The sequence below is a fragment of the Ictalurus punctatus genome, chromosome 22, assembly GCF_001660625.3.
Source record: "Ictalurus punctatus breed USDA103 chromosome 22, Coco_2.0, whole genome shotgun sequence".
Lineage (NCBI taxonomy): Eukaryota > Metazoa > Chordata > Actinopteri > Siluriformes > Ictaluridae > Ictalurus > Ictalurus punctatus.
Window position 1 is genome coordinate 5,955,884 of NC_030437.2, and position 21,036 is coordinate 5,976,919.

Genomic DNA, 21,036 nt, shown 5'->3' on the forward strand with positions numbered 1-21,036 from the left:
ATTAGTTTAATATCACTATAGTAAGTACACTACTCCTCCTTCCAAATGATTCTAGATTCATCAGTTCTTATTTTTTACATTTTACTGTGAAACTCGCTTATATACCAAGAAATAAGAGCCGCACGTTCAGTCCGAAATTCAGATTTGAAAAGCTTGCAGATTCAGTTCTGAATGCTGAAAGTTATTCATCATGGGACAATTTAATGTAAATATTTTTTGCAGACTGTAGCCAAGAACAAATCAGGGCATACACACACCCACAAACAGAAAATATTCTCTTTAATTTGTAACAGAAAGAAAAAAAAAAATTAATTTATCTTCTGAAATTTCGACTCTTTCACACATTATAATGAAATAATACAAAAGAAAGAAGAAAGAAATAGTTGTTAAAGATTTATTCATATTCTAGCAGAATATGGAAGCAGCTTCTGCACTAGAAAATAGTCTGGATTTTTTTCCCCATGCCATAACTTCACTAAATACAAAGACATGTGTAGGGTTTAAACGCACAAATGTGTGACCAGTGTATTTATGAATTGAAAAATAATTATGTCTAAACAAATTATATTGGAAAATGTAGAAAGTGTTTAGTCACTCGGTGACAAAAAAATGCTCGGGTTGGTTTAAAGGCAAGCCCTTTGGCCGGAACGGGTCTTGAGCTTTCCTGATCTCGGTCATCTGCGAAGAGGAACAATGTTGCACCTGTTGACAGAAAAAGAACGTGCTTAATAAATAAACCGATAAACTGAGCGCCATGTTCTAAGTCGTTAATGCAAAAAATAATCCTCCGTGTTGCGTCACACCACTGCGTCGATTTATTTTCCTCAAACGTCCTGTCATATTTTATTCCTTATGTAATAATACTTTCCATCGACACATTTATGTGTACAGTATCTTTTAAGCAAATCACAACTTATGAGTATTGTGCATCTGAGAACGTGAGCACTGTTGGTATGAGGTCAGAAGAAAAATAGGAGCCATTACCCTAGAAGACCTCTTCCAGACCAGCGCTGTGGAGTTAAGCTGAGGCGAACTTTCTGTCCGTTCCGAATCACCACGACACTCACAGATTTCTGTCCAAGTTCATAAACAAGGCGTGAGATACAACTTCGCTGGAGCTGCACACAAAAAACACAACCTAGTTTTCATCAGTTGAATGACTTCACGTACCCCCTCACTGTGCTGCACCACAGAAGCGATGTTTTGCAGGTTGTGGAAGTTGCTCGGTTTAACTGAACCGAACTCGGCGATCTCATCACCCACGCACAGACCCTGAGAAACAGTAGCAGGAAAATGTAAATACGCAGTCCAAACTAATTTAGCTTTATATTGCTTTGTAAGCGAACCGGTTTGTTTTTATACAAAAAGAAAAATTCGGATTAGAAATATAGCTGCACGCTGCGATTAAGGGGTCCAAGCACTATGAAATGGACGGCGGTGATATGCAAGTTATGGACTTTCATTAGCATTTTAGTATATATTTTAATGACAGAACCGCCTAGGGTTGGAATGAGCACTTATTGGCGACCTTTAGGGTGTGGTCTTAAATACTTTTGATGTCAGTAATAAAAAGCCCGGGTCTGTTTCCCTTCATATTACTGATATCTGTAATGATGTTAAAATACGTATTACAAATGGGAGCTGGTTCAAATTAAATCCAGGGCTAAACAGTGAACAGGAGGGTTAAACCTCACCGCCTGATAAGCAGGGGAACCTTGAGTCACAGTGTCCACTCGGGCAAAAGGGGGCGGCAAAGACAGGTCCTGCTCCATGCTCTCCATCTGCGCTTCTGCCTGGTCCTGCTCTTGCTTGGCTCTTTCCCGAGCATGCAGTTTGTGAAGGGCCTCTTCGATCTCCACCATGATCGCTTTGTGATCGTTCTGCAAACCTTATGGCGAAGACAATACAATTATCCACGTTTAAATAATTTTCCAGCATGGAATCTCAAGATTGAAAACGTGTTGAATGTGAAAGCCAGCTGTCTCAGTGGTGTTACACCCACTGACTTCCTGGTCAGCGTCACGGTGGATCCAGAGCCTATCCTGGGAACACTGGGCACGAGGCAGTAATACACCCTGAACAGGACACCAGTCACGGATAGGACACTCACACACTCACTGCAAGCTCGTGGAGTTTCATATGTTTTCCCTGCGTCCCCAAGGATTTCATCGGGGGTTCTCTGAAAACACTGCAGGTAGGTGGATTGGCTACTCTAAATTGCCAATAGGTGTGAATGTGTGAAAGCGTGTGCATGGTGCTCTGCTCATCCAGGGTATATTTTGGCCTCATGTACAGTGTTCCTGAGATAATCACGGGCTCCAGTGCGACTTTGACCACGATAAAGTGCGTACTGAAGATGAATGAATGGACCCAACATCATGGACCATCAACATGGCTGCCATTTAAAGTACATCATAAATATATCTAAAGGAAACATGCCTTACAGAAATTTCCCAAATGCAATCACCTACATGAGATGCTGTGCCTTGCTGTTCGGATCTGGAACAAATCCACATCTGCGCGAGGATAGCCTTCCACATCCACTAGAGGTGCGTGCATGCCCACATCGCCTTGCTGTGATACACCACAGATACATTAAACACGTTACTATTTCGTTCATCCTGCTGTAAAGGTTTATACGGCACTCCACTGGTTACATTGTTTCTTAAAAAACAACAATGCTTGGCCACAACTTATTACAGGGTGGGAATGACATAACCAAGTCATTGGAATGAGATAATTAAGATGTAGGAATGAGATATTATGTCTTGGGAACAAAATAGTTAAGTCATGGTCACTAATACTTGCAATGGAAACAAGATAATTAAGTCATAGACATGAATTAGTAAGGTATGGGAACAAGATAGTTACATTGCGAGAATGAGAATGAAGTCACTGCCACAACTTAGTAAGTCATGGGAATGAGATAGCTACATTGCAAGAATGAGATAATGAAGATAGTTAATGAGATAGTTACATTGCGAGAATGAGATAATGAAGTCACTTCCACAATTTAATAAGTCATGGGAATGAGATAGCTACACTGTGAGAATGAGATAATGAAGTCATTACCACAACTTATTAAGTCATGGGAATGAGATTATTAAGTTCCAGGAAAGAGATAATGAATCATGGCCAAAATTTAGTAATGCATGGAAACAAGATAATTTATTCACAAAACAAATAACTGTTTCATGGCTATGACTTAGATAGACAGGGAAACAAAATAATTAAGTCCTGGGAACGAGATAAACAAGTCATGGCCACAGCTTAATAAGACTGGCTTGCTCCAAAACGCTATCTAGTCGTATATAAGAAGCCTTCACTGTGCTGTGCGCATGAGAATTAGATGCGGCATTAATGGCTACACAAAGAATAAGCTTTTGTGCAAAATCGAACATGAACTGATTTTTTTTTTTTTTTTTTTTTAAACATAAATGGATTAAGCTGATGTGCTGGATCTGTCCAGCATTTTATGTTATTGAGCTGCAGCCGAAACTAAAAGATCTCGTCCCCTAACATTCCCACAACTTCATCATCTCATTCCTAATTGTTACTATCTCGTGGCCATGACTAACATAATTATAGTTCCCACACATTAACAAATCATGGGCATGCATTATTTTTATTCAGTAGGGATGTCACCAGCATGGCTTCTCAGGTTCATGCCATTGTGGAGCTGATATTATTGTTGTTTTCATTTATTTCAATAAGAATAGATTTGTAGATGAATTCCTGATAACCACACCAGTGTTTCTGTGTGTGTGTGTGTTATGAAATGACCACCTCAGTGAGATAATTAGTTTAGTTTAAGTTCCACAGTCTGAGACTAATTAAAAACCAATCATTAGCTAGCAGAACATTAGTATAGCGTTATTATAAACAAACAAACAAACAAACAAACAGACCGGAACAAACATTACACAGTCGCGCGCTAGATGTAGCATGGACATGCTAGTCAAGTCCCCAGAAACAAACAAGAGTTTTTATGGACACTTACATCTTCTAGCACCTCGTGGTATGCTTTAATCTGCTCCTCAATTTCATCTTTCTTTTTAATCAGACGCTGGACCTCCTCCATTGTAATTGCGGGTTTATCATTTCTGTTTTCCTCCGTCATCTTCATGGCTGACTTCTGAGCAAACTACACGTACGGCGTGCCAAAGAGGACAAACGCGTTTCAGTATGAACCTCACCTAGCATGAAAATGAAAAACAAGATTTCCAGCAGTCTGAAATGATTTAACATGACTACAACGTCACATTACACATCAACAACCCCAGGTTTACTGAACTTTCACTAAATTAGTCAAAGTTAGGAGCTGGAAGTTCCTCTCACATGACCCCAAACCGATGTTAAAATGGAGACTCAGTAATATTGACCTAAAAATACACAGCTTTATTATATAGAATCGAGTCACAGTTTGGTGTTTGGTTAAGGTTGAAACCAAGGTTGTTTATAAGTTAAGGGTGGTACAGAGGGTAGCGTCGTGGCTCCGGGGTATCCAGGTGTCTATTCACATGTTCTCCTCCTGCACTTGGGGGTTTCCTCAGGGTTCTCCGGTTTCCTTCCACGTCCCAAAAACACACCAGCACGTGAGATGGCTTAAAGTCTGCTCTGAAAGTACTGGAACAGCAAGGCCATCAAAGATTTGAGATCAAAGATGACTACGACACGGCAGGTGAGAATTTCAGCTTCGGACACGTTAAAACAACTTTTCCAGAACGTCAATGAAAGGTCATTCATTAGACCCAGCAGCAGCTCGTGAGCACAGAGTAGATTTTGGCAGGACAGGACGACTTCGGTGGGAATCTTTAAACAGAGAGGCTATCGAACGTGGTTTATGCTGTAGGCTACTATCTAGTGACGTTTTAGCAAAGCCCTGTAACAAGAACTTAAGAGTCAACAATACACAGCCACCCAGCGTACAGTCTGGAGCAGCTCGTTTTAGTGTGGTTTGCGTTTAGACGTGCATTGTTCAAATGTGTGCTTCCCTCCGCCAGCGAGACACACAGAACAGCTAACGTTATTAATCAGTGGTAGCTCAGTGGTTAAGATGTTGGGCAACTGATTAGAAGGTTGTGAGTCCAAACCCCAGCACCACCAAGCTGCCACTGTTTGGCCCTTGAGCAAGGCCCTTAACCCTCAACTGCTCAGGTATATAAATGTAAGTCGCTCTGGATAAGGGCGTCTGCGAAATTGAATGTTTTTATAAAAGATAAAATAAATAATAATAAAAAAAGGCATGGTTGGCAGGTTTCAGCAAATTTCCAGCCCAACTTTATCTCAAAAGCTCTATTAGTCCCAAAGTTCAATTGTTGGAAATGGGGGGGCATTTTTTCTTTGGGAAAACAAGGTCAGCATGGTGCAGAACCATTTCAGACATTAACCACATAAATCTTCACAACGTATCTTACAAGAAAAATGATTCTGTACTTCAGACACATGCAGTTTGCCTTCTTTTTTCATTAGATTTAATTCTGATTATCTGCTATGGAAATAAATAAATAATTTTTTAGCAGCATCAATCACATGGCAGTGTGATTCCTGCCCCCAATGGACCGCTACTAGCTCTTGCTGCAGTTTTCCTTTTGACCACTAGGTGCAATAACTACTCTGAAGTTAAATGGGGCAATAAGCATGCTGCCCCATGAATACACATCTAGAAAGGCAAATAACACTGGCTTATATCTTTAACAAAAGCAAGAGTTTTTTTTCCAATAAAAAAAAAAAAGTTAATCTCTCAAAAGTGGTAATTAGTATTTCAGTGGAATTCAGAAGGAGGGCTGTTGAACAGCTGACATCATTAGATGTGGTCTCTTACACACACACACAAGCCTTGCATCAGTCTGTTCTCCAGAAATACATTAACGTGGCATGTGTAACATTACACACAATAAATAAATGTCATGTTAAATCAGCAAAACAATGATTGCAGTGCAATAAAATATCTTCCCCAATGATGACTCAGAAGTGAAGAGAATCTGTTGAAGTACTTTTATTAGATTGAATTTCACATTTCAATAACTTTAATTTTCACATTTCATTTACATTCTTTTAAAAAAGAAATATTTTCAAAGACTTCATTTTAAATAACCAGTTTCATTCCAGAGTGGAAAAAGAACAGCACAAAACAGCTTCATGGTTCATTAATTACACAGACTTCATCGTACTTCACTGAACATACACTGCTCATTCGGAACCATTCAGAAAACAAAGTATATTTTGTCAAGAGCTCCATAACAGGTCCTCACACATACCTACTTATCAAGAGCTTTAGATATTAGTTTGCCAGAAGAACATTTTGTAGTAGTACTGTGCTTCAAAAACAGTGAATAAATCCACCAGTGCTACAGAATACAGTTAACACAGAACCCCAGGTGGCATCTTCACCCAGATTGTAACATCTAAACGTTTATTTGCATAGTTTTCCAGAGTGATTTCAGGCTATGCCTTCCAGCAAACGCCTTAAACCAGTGTTTAGCGGATGACGTATGGAGATTTTAAGAGAGTGTTACAGCGCCAAGGTTTTAGTGTTATATTCAGCATAGCCTAAGGCTCATGAACTGCAGTCAACACTGAGATGACGTTCGCTTGTCGTCACGATCTTCCTCGTAGCTGTGTACATGTGTATAAACGAACTGACGAGCAGCTTTAAACTGTAGCTAAAAACCACACTGATGAAGGTAGCACGATGATCGCAAACAAGCCAGGTCTTATAAACGAAACCCGAGACCCTCTGAAGGAACTACAGAAGAGAGCTGACTTATAATACAAGATATTATGGGGGGGGGAATAAATAAATAAAAACCATCAGGAAACATTGGTCTTAAATCATTAGTGCACAACATATCAGTTGTTAGTTGTAATACTGATATTGCAAAAGTATGAAAGATTTTTCATACTGCATCCTGTATCAAGAGAAGAAAAAAAATTATTTTGTCCAAATCGACGCAGGCCAGCGTCTTTAACCCTGACAAATCCCGTGTTCACCGATGAGTTTACATGTACTGAAGGGCATACCGCAATCACAATGTGTAGCAATACAGTTTGAATGCGTGGGGGGAGGGGGGGCTGGTCCTTCACTCTGTACATAAGGCATAAATGCAAAAAACAGTGCTAATAAATTTTTTAATTCTGGATTGCAGCACCAGTGCAAAGTAACAGAAGCTAAAAGATTTTGTACCATCCTTTTCTGTTTAAATTCTTCTTATCTGCATTCTTGTGGTTTTTTAAGAAAAAAACCCAATAGTGCAGATTCAGCACACTGACTAAACAAACCGGAAACCTCTTAAATGACAACCAGTCAGCACACAGTCTCTCCAGGCGGCACTTCAGCTACATCGTCTTTCAGGACCAACACTGACTGAGCCCTGACTTCGTCGATCTGGTCCTGCACAGAACGCACCCACAAATCCAGCTGTTCCTGAAGAGCGCGCGCGCCTTGGTCGATTTTCTCCTGTCGGTTCTTCAGTTGTTCCAGCTGCTCGCGGTTTTCCTGGGCTCTCTTCTGCCCGGCCCGCTCTGCTGGCCCGGAAGGCGCTCGTCGGCCTTGCATGCAACTGTTGAACTCCTCCGGGGTGAGGTTCAGAGCTGGGCCGTCCAGCTTCTCGATGAAGGCAACGGTGCACGACTGAGGACAGAATGAAGAGAGATCACGGCTTATGAACGCCCCGTATAGGCTACTCACCATCCACTTGATTATGTACACCCTGAATATTCATGCTGTTATCCAAAATACTCAAACCAGTCCATCTGGAACCAACAGATAAAGTCACAGATCACAATTACCCGTAGCTCTTGACCTGTACCTACATGAATGGCTGACTGGATAACTGCATGAACACACAAGTGTTCCTAATAAAGTGGACGGCGAGCACACGTGTACGTTATTGTATTTGTAAACCCACCAGGTTTGTAAAGTAGTAGCCGCTCTCTCCTGCCATCAGGCTGTGCGGCAGGCCGAAGCGGACAATGTAGTTTATGTTGGAGTGCAAACGGGGCGGGTTGGCTCTCAGCACGACGTAAATCAGACCAGACAGGAAGTCGTCCGCATTCGCCGGCTGCCTGTTCTCAGAGGCGAGCGCTTGGAAAACATGCTGGCTACACTTGGACAAACAGGCCAGTTTATCCTGAGGTGCACGCTTGGCGTCCATCTCGATGATGGCTGTGGGATACGACATAGAAAGAAAGAAAAAAAGTTAGATTAAACTACTACATTTAATTTAACTGAGGCAGAGGGTTTTTTTTTTTGCTGTCAGGTCAGAACCTGTAATTGCAGGTAAATACGGGTCACTGGTGTCTGAGCCACCCTGCGGAAAAGGCACACGCAGCATCTCAGGAGTGACCCAGTTCAACGACCTGTCGGATTAAAACAGACAAATAAATGTATTGCATTAAAATATATATATATTTTAAAAATAATAAGAATTATATTACCCTACGACTCACATAAACACAACAAAACAACAATCACATGTGCAGACAAATTGTGTCAGCTGCCTGGAGGACAAGTCGGTTCAACAACCAGTTCAAGAAAAAAAAAAAAAAAAAAAAAAAGAAACAAACAACAAAAAACAGTCATCTGAACTGAAAATAAAAAGTATTCGTTTGGTACGTAACGCGTATAATCCGAATCCCACCGTCTGCTGCACTTCACACGATAGCTGAGACGTGACCTAGCTGACGGTGGAACAAATCAACCGAGCAACGTAAAGCTGTCGTACAACTCTCCTGCTAGCAAAACATGACCGTCAAGAGAAAATTTTTAAATGCTAAATAAGACTCAAAGGCTATCGTCCCGTCCTGAAGACAGCAAGGCCAATTTTATTGTTTTCTCGATACACTAAAGATATTTGGACTACAGGTCAGAATTTCAGCTTTTGTTTCCACGTATTTACTGATAGACGTGTTGAGCAACTTAGCACGTGGCACATTTAGTTTGAACCCAGCCATTATTTCCAATATGTATCAGAGATAAAAGGTGCGATCATGAAAGTGCCACAGAAGGATATGGCGACATACACATTTATATACACGTTCATTTCCCTGAACCGGTATTAAATGCACTTATATGGCTGCCTAGCTCACAATACATTATAATGTGACGTTACACTTTTTAATCTGGTCAATTAAGTTTCGGCACAAACCAAAACATGGGAGAGGTTGCGTATGGGAGCTTTTAACGAATTAATTTATGATGTCTACTCCTGAATCAAAATCAATTCCAAACAGCACAACAAAGTAAACGTCTAAACTATGAAGCCAATCACGTATATAATGACAGAAGTAAAACTCATCAATTAAAACACTCCCTGGATTCAAAAACACATTGTTTACTGATAGAGAGACTTACTTGATCCTTCTCTGGAGTGTTAGATCCTTCTGTTCGTCATCACAGCTGTCGTGGCAGAAGACCCACTTGTGGAGACGAGTCATGATCAACTTCTCGACATGTTCCATCATGTGAGAAACCTGCGGCTCGGGCAGACCTGAAAGCACGGAAAAGATCTGTTCATCGTTACGAGCGCCACACAGCTTGTGAACGTGTAGTAAACCTGCCCCGTGACGTAAACGTGACAACAATTCCCCCACCTGGCCGGGGCTCGTTCAAGTAAACTAGCTTATTTCCCACAGACGTCCTGCTGGACTCACCACTGAAGTGAACAGTAATATTCTGATAGAAATCCTGCACCAGGTCTGACTGCTTCTGTACAGGCAGGTCCTGAAATAAAAGAGATACGACCCTCGTATGAGCAGGAACATGTTTTCGGGAAGATCCCTCGCTGATATTGAAACGGGAAACGGGAGGCTGGGAGAGAGATTTACGTGGTAAGCGTCGATGGTGTTGAGGAAGGCTGTGCAGCGGGACTGCAGACGCTGTGAGGACGGTTTGCGCAGCAGTTTGAGAAAGCCGGGGAAATCGCCAGGCTCCAGGCTCTGAAAGGCCTTCAGGGCTGCTTCCTGGCCTTCAGGTGACTCTGCAAAAATAGAAGCATTAGATAGAGAGAGACAGATAGTCAGTCAACAATCTCTAGTAAATAAGTAGTTTAGAGAAAGAAAAAATAAATAAATAAAAATTCCACACTTTACTAACAGCTACATAGTTAGATCAGGTTTTTAATGCTTATTTTGCCCCTAATCTTCCAATAAATCATCAATGTGATGATTTTTATATATTTCTTAAAATGCAGACTTATTCTGCTACTTATTACGTGTCTTGAATATAATCAAATTTATCTAGTAGTTCCTAATGCAAGATTAAAATACACTAAATATATCATTATTAAGGCTATGTATTTTGTACAAAGTTAGAAAGGAGTAAACATCAAGCTGAATAATCGTATATTTGATTTATAATTAGAGATAGAGAGATAGATTTTTTTTATAACGATACTGATTTGCATGTTTATGCGTCCGATAACCGATATTTATTTACTGTTTCACTTCCATTTTTGACACAATGATAACGCCACCACTGAGCTGAACAAACCGTTTCATTTAGAATGATTGTGTCAATTTCACTTCCTCCTCACATACAAAACAACTCATTTATATACACCAATAAAATAGTGGGGTCTGAAAGAGTGCAATAAATAAATAAATAGAAAAAGTGTACTTCTACTAAGCTGTCTTTTTTTTTTTTTTTTTAAATAAAAGCTTTGATGAGGTAAACAAACAGGTAAAACAAAGTACATAATCATAAAAATATTTCTAATAAATAATAAAAAAAAAATTCTCAAAACGCCATTTATCAGTGGAGCCGATATTACAAAACCGATCTCCGATAATGGAAAAATGCTGAAATATCAGGGGGAAACTATTATCCCTCGATCTCCATTTATAATAATTTCATAAGAACTACTCTTCAAATCTGCACATATTGACACTATTGTCACTTACTGAGAGCTTGTTTCTGTACGTTACGATACCTTTTACTTGCTACTTATTATCATTTGTACGTAACTGACTTCATTTAATCAAACTGGACGTGAACGCAGCTATTCGTAAATCATTCAAGAATCAAGAGCGTTTCATATCCTACACGAGCTCCAGAGTTTGTGTAAATTCACCCATAAAGAGCCTCCCTATTAAATGAGCCTCGACCGACTGCCCTCAATTTGAGTAACTGGAGTTGCTTAAAATTTTATATACGGATTATATACGTTTAAAGAGCTTTTTTTCCCTGTTACACGCATCAATTAAAACAAGTCCATAAATGAAGACTAGCCATTCAATCAGGACGGCAGAAATGCCATCGTTTAGAAGGAGGAAGTGTTTGCGTCTGTGGTAGCTACAGTGGCTGAGCTGCATTACTGGAAGTCTCCATGAAATCACAATTGAAGTTCTGTGGCTTTTCGAATGAATATTTGAGCCTTAAGGTTATCCATTAATTAGTGTGCTCCAGAGCAATGACAGATTTCACAATTAGAAGATACATGCATTCAAAATGTACAATCTCACTTTACCACCAATACAGAGCAACCGTTTTAAATAATATTCTACACGTCATATTCTCATCAGATTTTCTGTCCAATCAAATGCACTCTAGAATCTGTCCCCAACACTATCCATGGTCAAAGACGTTTTAACCCAGTCAGTGAGGTCAGCTAAACGCTATTGGCTATTTAAAAAGAGGGAGGAGCCATGCGATGTCCCACCCTGACTTCCTGCTTCAGTGGAAATTGTCAACACATTGATTAACGCTGCACAGTTCAAGGCACTTTAAGCACATTAGGAAGCAGCGTTTCGCCGTTTAGTAGTCATTTGAATGTTTTCAGCTCTGTCTGCTTTTTACCTTTTTGTTTTTTTTGGTGGGTGTCATTAAATGTCCACTGGCTGTGTTGTGAAAGCATTAATACCTTGCCGTGGTGGTGAAGAACTCCCCCAGAAAAGTCGCATAATAGTGCTGGACCTTCTACCCTTCTCCGCATTTTTCTTCTCCTCGGTTTTAAATAAGTTAAGCTGGGAACTTCCTTCATCCTGGAGCCTGACAGTGGCCACAAAACAAAGATTTTTATGACAAGGATTTATTAATTTATCTTTTTTAACTTAAAAATGTGAAATGCTCGTGATAAAGCCTGCTCATAAAGGACAGACTCTTTATTTTAGCCACATTTTAAAACATGGCACGTACATTTCACACCATGCCTACAGTTTAGGAGGCAAGTCTGGATACAATCAGAACTCTTACCCATGATCCTCTTTGCTGGTTTCAGTCGTGCGTGTCCTCTTTCTCCAGCATTTGGAACAATATCCCTGCCAGGCCGGGTTGCCGTAAAACCCACAGCCGTCTTTGCAGAGCAGCTCAGCCTGCGTGACGTGGATCCCTCGCTTCTGCTCGGCCCACATCGTCCTCAGATCCGCTTCCCCTGACGGCGGAAGGATCGAAATACACTGTCCAAAATGTATTTATGTGTGTCTGAACATTGGTAGAGAAGCTAAACATGCCACACCAGCTAGTACTATCTAGTTCATCCCTCTAGGAAAAGAGAGATTACTACTTTTTTTTTTTTTTTTTGCACAAAATCAAATATTCAAGATCCAGTTTACCCACTGGAAACAGACTCTGAGCATGAATTTCTGAAGAGGTTGGAAAAGTCCTTTTCATGTTCAACAGTTGGCCAGTTACACAAAAAGTAGGTTATACTAAATAAATAAATAAATAAATAAAATCAATCAATCAATCAATCAAATCAATCAATCAATCAATCACAACGCCTCCCTATGGAAAACTACCGAGTCTTTTACTGATTCGATTCTTTCGAACTACATGTTTGAAATTAAATGATTCGTGCACTTCATAAAACTGAACCCCGATTGATTAGATTACAATCTGAACCCTATCCAACACACATTCTTGTTGTCACAGTGCGACTCAAGACTTTTGTTTTCTACAAAGAGGTCGAATTAATTTCACGTGTAAGAGAGGGGGATCTGATTCGATTCAATCGTGTTTGGGAGTCGATTCTGTCGAAAGGAGCCGATTCGTTTGCAAATCGCCATCACTAATGATAAACTCGTGACCAGTACTTTAACCAGCTTTAGTTCAGTGATAAATGAATTCTAGTAAAGCTGAGCAGAACTTGTCAAGCAAATAGATTAACTTTACAAAACGAAAATGTAAACGCAGAAGTAAAAGTTATTTGAACGTCTGTTCAAAACCGGACTTTTTTTTTTTTTTTTTAACTTGGCTTAGCTTAAAGTGACAAAGCTAATACATTTCAGAGATTCAGTGCCGAGAGAGTTTTAATTTAATTTATTCAGTACGTTAATATAAATATCCTAGCTTTATTATTGCTCGGTTTGCTAGTTGGCTTGCTATGCTAACTTGTCTGGTGAACACTGTGACAGATTAGCTAACTAGTTATCTTCATACACTGCTACTTAACAGCTTGTCCGAACTAAAATCTAATTTATAAAAATAGTTTTTCCCCCGGTCATCTTCAGAGATTTTATGAAATCTACTCACCTCAACGCCAACTTTCCACAGCAGCGTCGTCAACTTCTTACAAAAAGGGAAGCGTCCCAAACCGCACACTAACCCGGAAGCTATAATAGAAGGCCGTGGCGCCTCAGCACCATTAATAAGCACACTACTTTAGCACGCTATATAGTGAGGTCGTGTGACATTTGGGACGTGAGGCGTTTCTTTCGTTATTTTGCGTCCATCATCGCCACCTGTAGAACAGGAGTTAGATCCGGTTTATATCAGAAATGAAACACAAAGGGGCGGTGTGATATGATATGATGTGATGAGGTCCGAGGCGAAGCGGAGTCACTTTTACCTCACTGAAGTGGTTCATTTCACTCCATACCGCAGCAGTTTGCCAACCATTTTACACTTATACACAATTTAGACTTTCTTAATGAACGCCACGTAATGCTTTTCAACTGTTTAATACTTGCATTGAATGCTGTGGAGCATTCATGAAACAAGTTAGTTCCTATCACCACTCACTTTAGCAGTTGTCTCCTCACCAGGAAACACTAAAGTTTTCTGTTCTGAACACTTTTCTGTGGTGGAAAACGTACTGACTGTTACAAAGTGCTGACACCAGCGACTCCTTCTATATAAGTAAGGAATAGCACACGACAGACCCTGCTGTTAGCCTATATGAAAATAGTGCATGCCGGGGTGGGTGGTGTGATGTGGCACAACGCACAATGGAGTGCACTATTTTCATATAACAGCGCGGTCTGGAGCTTGTTATTCTACTTATACCACAGCTACAAGGTTTAATTTATTAATGAACGACACATTGAACGTTTTAACGGTTTATTGTTAGATTTACTGCTGTGGAACGTCCGAGAGATGAGTAAGTTCCTGTTCTCGCTTATGTTATAGCCACAATAACAATACAGTCGTTCTCTCACCAGCCTCGCTTTTTTCTCTCTAAAAACACAACTTGTCGTTTTACAGAGCAACTGGAAAGTACAAACTCCTCTGTCCTCCTCTCAAGACATTCCTGAACTGATAAACTTTGCAAAGCGCCATGACTGTTACAAAGCACTGACACCTGACACTCCCTCAGTAAATGTTAAATGTCTCCTAAAGAATAACTTCATGTTGAAGATTATAGATTTTACTTTGTTAAAACAAAACCACGTGTTTATTATTAGGCTTAGATTATGCGGCGCATTCGCTGTACAGGTCCGTGCGCATGAGCTGTTCCTGTAGAAACAATAATGTATTATAACAAGCGCAGTAATATTAACCTGTTGTTCGCATTAAAGCCGGAACTACTTTCCGAACTCGGTTGTTATACAAAAATCATGCACACCTCCTGACCAATCAGATTCCGGCATTAACTATGCTGTGGTATAAATGGTACACGTCTCCATACAGAAAACCACACCATATCACCAATTACACGATTTGCTTCGTAAATTATTAAAAATAATTATTAGTCTTTGATTACATGGAGCGTCCGCCAAGTCCCTGTGAACGAGTTGTTATTATAGAAACCATAATATTAGAACGATTGCTTTATTATAAACTGGTGACTTGAAATACAGCCATAACTACAGTCAGAGTTGCTGTTATAGATATCAGCAATTTTGACACTAATTTATAGTTTTTCCCTGTTTATCAGATATTTGCCTATTTACTACATTTCAGTGGGGACAAACTCTCATACCATAACTTGTTTAGTATAATCAAAACGTATCATCTTTATTTCCTATTTACAATACAAAAATGTAAACCTGTAATAGTTCCCCAAAATTATTGTCCATAATAGTTAAACCTTGTTCTTACGCATGATTCCTGCAAAAATCTAATGCCCACGTTCATGGTTTTTAAGTTACAAAAAAAATGCTCATCCAAAATAAAACTCGATCGTAGATGAATATTTGTCAGTTGACTGGATCAGTTTGCAGCTTTAAGTTTCTTTTTCTTCGGTTTCATCATCTGCGGCAGTGGAATCTTAAAGGCCGTCCTGGAAATAGGAAAAAAGTTTAAACGAAATAAAAAATAATAATCCACAGAGCAAATTCTGAGAAAATTCAACTAAGGGTTTGTTTACGGATGAAATAGGAAGACAAGGGTGTTATAAGTACTCACTCGCATGTCGTGCAGATAGGACTAAAGTTGCAGAATACTGTTGGATGAAAAAAAAAAGAAAAGAAGCAGAAGCATATAATCCCATATGACCAGAATATTATTTTATAATAGATATGTGGATATAAGCAGATAGTGCCTGTTCATTTGGAAGTCTCATCATTTTGTTAAAAGCAGCTTCATCCACAGCCAAGTATTAACCTCCTGGCAGAGGCAACCAGGTTTTTAGGCTAAATCATCCTCAAAACAGCCCCAAAGGCCACCACTAGATTTTACAGCGAGGTATCAGGTGCTTTTCCTTGGCCTATACTGAAATACATTAAAGACTACGTGACAAAACAGATCTGGAAGTATAAGACGTACTTGACAGGCACACTGAGCAGACATAACCGATCTCGATGAGGTTGCGGTGACAGAAGCAGGCTGCCCTGTAGTCCACGTGTACCGGTGGAGGAAGCACCAACTGCGAACGCTGATCCGCGTCAGGCAGGAAAACCCACTGCGTACAACATAACAAATCAACATCACACCGCTCACCAGCTCCAGCAACGCCACACAGAGCTGCAACTCTGCAAACCCGACGCACGCCAAACACAACACTAAATAATACAATCATTTTGGACCAGGTGCGTCTGTTGAAGAATTGTACTCATGATGAATGATTAACTCACCAACAAATACTGCGCCAGAGCAGTTTTCTGGGGAATCTTTAGGTACAGACCACCAGTTATATCACAAGCCTATAAAATAATAATAAACATTAGAGGTCTTACATTTCATCATATCATCATATCACATGTTAGATTTTGCCTCATCTTCTGTTCTGCTTCCGATCGCCACGTACAAGATTTCAGATTAATACCAGCAAAAGTATGTCTCTCAGATTAAGACTAGTCCAATTCAAAGTATTTTCAGTGTTTAAACGCAACCAACCAAGACCAGACGTGTATCACCAATCACCGTCATGTGAGTTCAAACTAAGACCTGAGAATCGTTAAGCTTTGACTCTTCAAACCCATTAAAGGAGAAATACAGTAGTGTCTATGGGGAAAAAAACAATAACAAACCTGCTGCAAAAGGCCTGAATCTGAGTCCAGCACACACGCATCAATCAGGACATTCTAGTACCAGAGAGAGAGAGAGAGAGAGAGAGAGAGAGAGAGAGAGAGAGAGAGAGAGAGAGAACAGTTTCCTGTGAGAACATTCTCTACTATTTAGTCAGCTTTTAAGGAATATCGAAAACGACCACAATCTCACAAAGACCTGTTTCTGTGCAGCAAAGATCACGTTCATGAAGTTCATGTACTGCAGAGCACAATCCTCAGCTGCTTTTATCACCTGTAGAGTACAAGCTGCTGAGTTAGTCACGTCTGGTGGAATATTCAGCTCGTGTTCATGTTCATAGCTGCCGAAATGAAAGCGGGTTCTTACCAGTATCCTCGACTTCAAGTCTCGACCGGCTGCAAAAAAGAACGCAACAACAGAAGAGTAAATCACGTATCGCGTAAACGCAGATGGCACACCCGGACGCATGAGGATTTTATTCGCTGCCTGCATGGCGGACAAGCGTGTTCGGAGATAAACAACTCGCCAAAGATAACTCTTCACTTTATATATATATATATATATATATATATATATATATATATATATATATATATATATATATATATATCTGCTTGAATGCAACAAACACAAACAAATTTGCTCCGTGGTGCTGTGGCGCTCAATACTCCTTATCCGAATCCCTCCACCTGCTGCACTACTCACACAAACCAAGGATGTGGTCTGGCATATACAGTAGCATGCTAGAATGAGGAAAAGGAAATTGTGACAAAAGTCCAGAAACATGATCAGAACAGGAAAAAGACTTTGCTCCCTCCTAGGGAATCTACTGTAGCACTCGCTTATTTTGCACGCAATTATCTTGTCATACAATCGAGTTAAAATTATATTAGCTGCTACTTTTCAGCCAAGTCAATTGGACTTCCAGGCAAGCAGAACATTCCAGGTAAGCTTTCACTTGCCCAGTGTCGTTGTCGTCGTCCTCGTCATCATCATAACTGGCCATAAAAAAAAATACAGATCCCTATTTGTTTACTTTGCCCATCATTTAAAATTGATATTCGTTTAGTCATTGTGTAAAACACAAAATAAAGGTTTCCACTGTCTCCTGAAAGGCAAGCAGCATTGAAAGTGTCCTTTATATTTCACCGCCACTCATCACCCTGAAAAATACAGAAACTTAATAACCATCGTTCAATTGCCCTCCAAAAAAAAATGAAAGCAGTAATATTATTTTATTTCCATTTCCACTGAAAACAAAGCTTACCTTCCAGTTCCTTAGACACCCGATGAATATCTGAGAGTCAAGCGTTAAAGAAAACGTTTCGTCTGAACACGAGCCGTATCGAAGAACACGAAACAAGAGCACATGAAAGGAACGTTTGAAAGGATACAGCAGAGAGCTTTGGCGAGGGATCCAGCCAGTAACGTGTCGGTCTGGTGGCCTCTCACTTGTGCTTTAACATATTTATTACTGCTTAGATACATTTCAGTTACAGACGTTATAAGAAATAGTCAAACGTAAGCTCAGGTACAGTTTTAGGATTTAAAAACCACAGTAAAAGCCTGGTTAAGTTAATAGCGAGTTCACATCTAAGTACACGAGTAACTCACTCCTGGACATGAGATTCCTGATCTCATCAGCGATGACGTCGTCAGCAACGGACAGTAGCTCGTATTTGCCGTCGCCGGGTCCGGACACGTGATCTCCGGAAGCTTCTCCTGCTTTCCAGTACTTGCTTGGGTATAGAAAGTGACTTCAAATGGAAATAAAACAGGTCTGAGACGGACTGTGGGGAAAGCAAACCGCTAACGATGATTTGAATTACAGTTGGCTTACTTCTCCTGGCAGTGGCTCGCGATGATGGCCAGTTTGTTGGTTCTGGTCATCACCAGGTGAGAGTTCGCCATGACGATCACCGCATCCAGACATTTGGACAGTGTGAACTGAGAGAAAGATGTAAATAAGCAGGGAATAATACAACCTGTGGGGTGCTGTTACAGGAAAATGATCAGTCGCAGGGTGGTGTGATGTGGCCCAACGTGAACCTGGTTTCTTGGGAACATAACAAGCTGCATTTTTATGTCTTATTAACTTAAAGACAGAGAGGAAGAGGGAGCCAATGTCTACAGCTGCTGTAATGTAAACGGTAAGAAGTAACCTGTCTCATGTAAATAAATGGTAAGTGTAAACGGTTAAAGGAAGCACATAAATGAAAGAGTGTAACCAATGGCAGGTTGCTGTGGTACAAGAGGAATAAAGCACCTGGGGATTTGGTGTTGTGAGAAAATGATCGACCAATCAGGTTTGAAAATTCAACAGCGCTGTGATATACATGTCAATTAATAATAACTGATGATAATAATAATAACTGATAATAATAGTAATAATAATAATTATTATAATAATAAGGGTTTAAAATAAGTAAAATTGCAGGCAGTATACAAAGCTTCACTACATTTTAGTCCTTCATCCAAATGATTCAGAAACTGTAACACAGACACACACACACACAATATATATTTATAACACACTAGGACTGCACGATTATGGCCAAAATGATAATCCCGATTATTTTGTATATAATTATGTATTATGTGATTATGTATGTATATGTGAATATTTAGTTACAGTTGCACAAAGTACTTTTCAGTCACAAATACGAGTGAAATGGTCGCACTGTAGAGCCCTGAGTTTATCTCCAAAAAAAGTTTTTTCCTGTTCGGCGTGATGACGTTTAATGTCCCCGACAACCTCTGTAGTGCCATTTAGCATCATGTTAGTTTCATGATTTCCCCTCGCGCAAAGCGCTGGAGCTCGCAGAGAAGCTAGCCGCTTGAGTGCTAAAGTGCTAACCCATGTTCTGGGTTTTGGCACTACAAAATGATGTCATCCCTGCGCCGCTCTATGTGATTGGCTGTAACTGTAGGAAGCACTTGATCTGAGTGGAGAAAACAGTGGAGTTTTCTATGAGCGGAGGACGAACTTTAAACATCAATATTGCGGTCGATCATGTTCATTTAATCGTGGGCAATCAAAATAGTAATCGTGATCGATATCTGATTAATTGTGCAGCCCTATAACACACACAAACAAAACATAACACACACACAAGCTATTTATAACACACACACCATTACAACCCCCACTCCACATACACACACACACACACACACATTATAACATCACTTCATTACAACACACCCACATTATAACATCACGTACTGGAATAAAGTTGGTTTGACGTTCGATATTTGCAGATATGCGGAAATTAAGGGACCGTCTCTAAAGTTACATACGACATTGTTATAAGCGATTCTAACTTCAATAGCATTTGAAGGAAATGACTGACAGTCATATAACCAACTAGAAAGTGTTCATCTAGGTGTCAGGTATGAGAAACACCTTTTGATTTTTGATATTTATCAAAATAAACTATTAAATCATATATAAATATTGTCATGTATTTCATTACAGCATGGGCTCATACACAAAATATACCATAATTTAAAGCTCAATAGCATTTGAAGGGGATGATGTACAGTCACAAAACCAACTGGAAAGTGTTTTTAGTGTGATTTAATAGTTTATTTTGTTAAATATCACAAATCTAAAAGGTGGGCATTATAGCTGACACCTACATGAACACTTTCCAGTTGGTTATATGAGTGTAAATCATTCCCTTCAAATGCTATTGAAGTTAGAAACGTGGTTAACGATGTCGTATGTAACTTTAGAGACGGTCCCTTAATTTCCGCGAATATCGAACGTCCACCGTCAAACCAACTTTATTCCAGTACATCACATTATCATTTCAACTAACACACACACACACACGCGCGCGTGCGCGCGCACACACACGTACCTCAGGTTGTCTCTGAGACTGCTGACCCCACCATATCGGGTTGACATCTACCACAATGACCAGAAGACTAATTTCGTCTTCTGTAGAACAGAAACAGATATATGTGTGTTTGTGTGTGTTTGTGTGTGTGTGTTTGGGTGTTAGCGGTTAAACTGAAAGAATGCTGTCCATGCATTAATTTGTACTGATAAAGATAAAGATCAGAAAGTTTTCACGCTCAACATTTCAAATAAAACAGCACTAAAGAATAAACAGAAAGTTGTCACATGAGCATCTAGTTACCTGATGCCATTCCCGAGCGCCGTGTTCCAGAAAGGAAATCGGGTATCCGTTGTTGTCGTGTGTGACGTAATTATTATGCGACCACGGCCTTTGACCGGATCTTTAATTTCCACTCGTTTTCCGACAAAACCCCGCCTCCTGTATTAGGAACCGCTCATACTATTGGTTGCATCACACCCACGTGTACGCCATTATACGTGTATTAAGGAAGGATTAGCCAATCAGAGCGCCGGAGGCAGAGTTTGTCTTAATATGGTTGGG

The 21,036-nt window shown here is 40.0% G+C and overlaps 3 protein-coding genes across 5 annotated transcripts; all 3 read right to left on the bottom strand.

Moving 5' to 3' along the window:
* Window positions 1-262: 262 nt before the first annotated feature.
* Window positions 263-4,182, bottom strand: psmd9 (proteasome 26S subunit, non-ATPase 9). The gene is made up of 6 exons (XM_017452268.3): window positions 4,001-4,182; window positions 2,472-2,574; window positions 1,695-1,888; window positions 1,171-1,272; window positions 985-1,073; window positions 263-702 (listed from the first exon to the last, which is right to left on the bottom strand). Exons 1-6 carry the CDS (start codon window positions 4,124-4,126, stop codon window positions 675-677), a joined length of 642 nt encoding a protein of 213 aa, XP_017307757.1. The 5' UTR covers window positions 4,127-4,182; the 3' UTR covers window positions 263-674.
* A 1,801-nt stretch (window positions 4,183-5,983) lies between these two features.
* Window positions 5,984-13,652, bottom strand: LOC108255693 (rab5 GDP/GTP exchange factor). 2 transcript variants are annotated; one of them, XM_017451825.3, is made up of 9 exons: window positions 13,472-13,652; window positions 12,194-12,396; window positions 11,862-11,989; window positions 9,829-9,980; window positions 9,655-9,724; window positions 9,356-9,491; window positions 8,270-8,361; window positions 7,911-8,167; window positions 5,984-7,633 (listed from the first exon to the last, which is right to left on the bottom strand). In XM_017451825.3, exons 2-9 carry the CDS (start codon window positions 12,349-12,351, stop codon window positions 7,307-7,309), a joined length of 1,320 nt encoding a protein of 439 aa, XP_017307314.1. In that variant the 5' UTR covers window positions 12,352-12,396; window positions 13,472-13,652; the 3' UTR covers window positions 5,984-7,306. The 2 variants fall into 2 exon arrangements, with proteins under 2 accessions (XP_017307314.1, XP_017307313.1); XM_017451824.3 differs by having other exon boundaries at window positions 12,194-12,371; window positions 13,472-13,650.
* A 1,323-nt stretch (window positions 13,653-14,975) lies between these two features.
* Window positions 14,976-20,916, bottom strand: gtf2h3 (general transcription factor IIH, polypeptide 3). 2 transcript variants are annotated; one of them, XM_017451826.3, is made up of 13 exons: window positions 20,776-20,916; window positions 20,494-20,573; window positions 18,468-18,574; window positions 18,242-18,384; window positions 18,022-18,084; window positions 17,895-17,924; window positions 16,994-17,022; window positions 16,826-16,900; window positions 16,630-16,683; window positions 16,234-16,302; window positions 15,926-16,061; window positions 15,566-15,602; window positions 14,976-15,440 (listed from the first exon to the last, which is right to left on the bottom strand). In XM_017451826.3, exons 1-13 carry the CDS (start codon window positions 20,783-20,785, stop codon window positions 15,371-15,373), a joined length of 903 nt encoding a protein of 300 aa, XP_017307315.1. In that variant the 5' UTR covers window positions 20,786-20,916; the 3' UTR covers window positions 14,976-15,370. The 2 variants fall into 2 exon arrangements, with proteins under 2 accessions (XP_017307315.1, XP_017307316.1); XM_017451827.3 differs by lacking the exons at window positions 17,895-17,924; window positions 18,022-18,084.
* Between the last annotated feature and the right edge of the window lie 120 nt (window positions 20,917-21,036).

Bases quoted from the DNA above. Each gene is read 5' to 3' on its own strand.
- LOC108255693 (XM_017451825.3), bottom strand. From the start codon at position 12,351: ATGTGGGCCGAGCAGAAGCGAGGGATCCACGTCACGCAGGCTGAGCTG. The intron at 11,990-12,193 runs GTAAGAGTTCTG...GGCCACTGTCAG, and splicing joins ACCAGCAAAGAGGATCATGG to GCTCCAGGATGAAGGAAGTT. The intron at 9,725-9,828 runs GTAAATCTCTCT...CTTTTATTTCAG, and splicing joins ACACCATCGACGCTTACCAC to GACCTGCCTGTACAGAAGCA.
- gtf2h3 (XM_017451826.3), bottom strand. The intron at 18,085-18,241 runs GTGAGTTACTCG...AATATGTTAAAG, and splicing joins CAGGAATCTCATGTCCAGGA to CACAAGTGAGAGGCCACCAG. The intron at 16,901-16,993 runs GTAAGAACCCGC...TGTACTCTACAG, and splicing joins ACTTGAAGTCGAGGATACTG to GTGATAAAAGCAGCTGAGGA.
- psmd9 (XM_017452268.3), bottom strand. From the start codon at position 4,126: ATGAAGATGACGGAGGAAAACAGAAATGATAAACCCGCAATTACAATG. The intron at 2,575-4,000 runs GTAAGTGTCCAT...GGTGTATCACAG, and splicing joins ACCACGAGGTGCTAGAAGAT to CAAGGCGATGTGGGCATGCA. The intron at 703-984 runs GTAATGGCTCCT...TTCTGTCAACAG, and splicing joins TCTGGAAGAGGTCTTCTAGG to GTGCAACATTGTTCCTCTTC.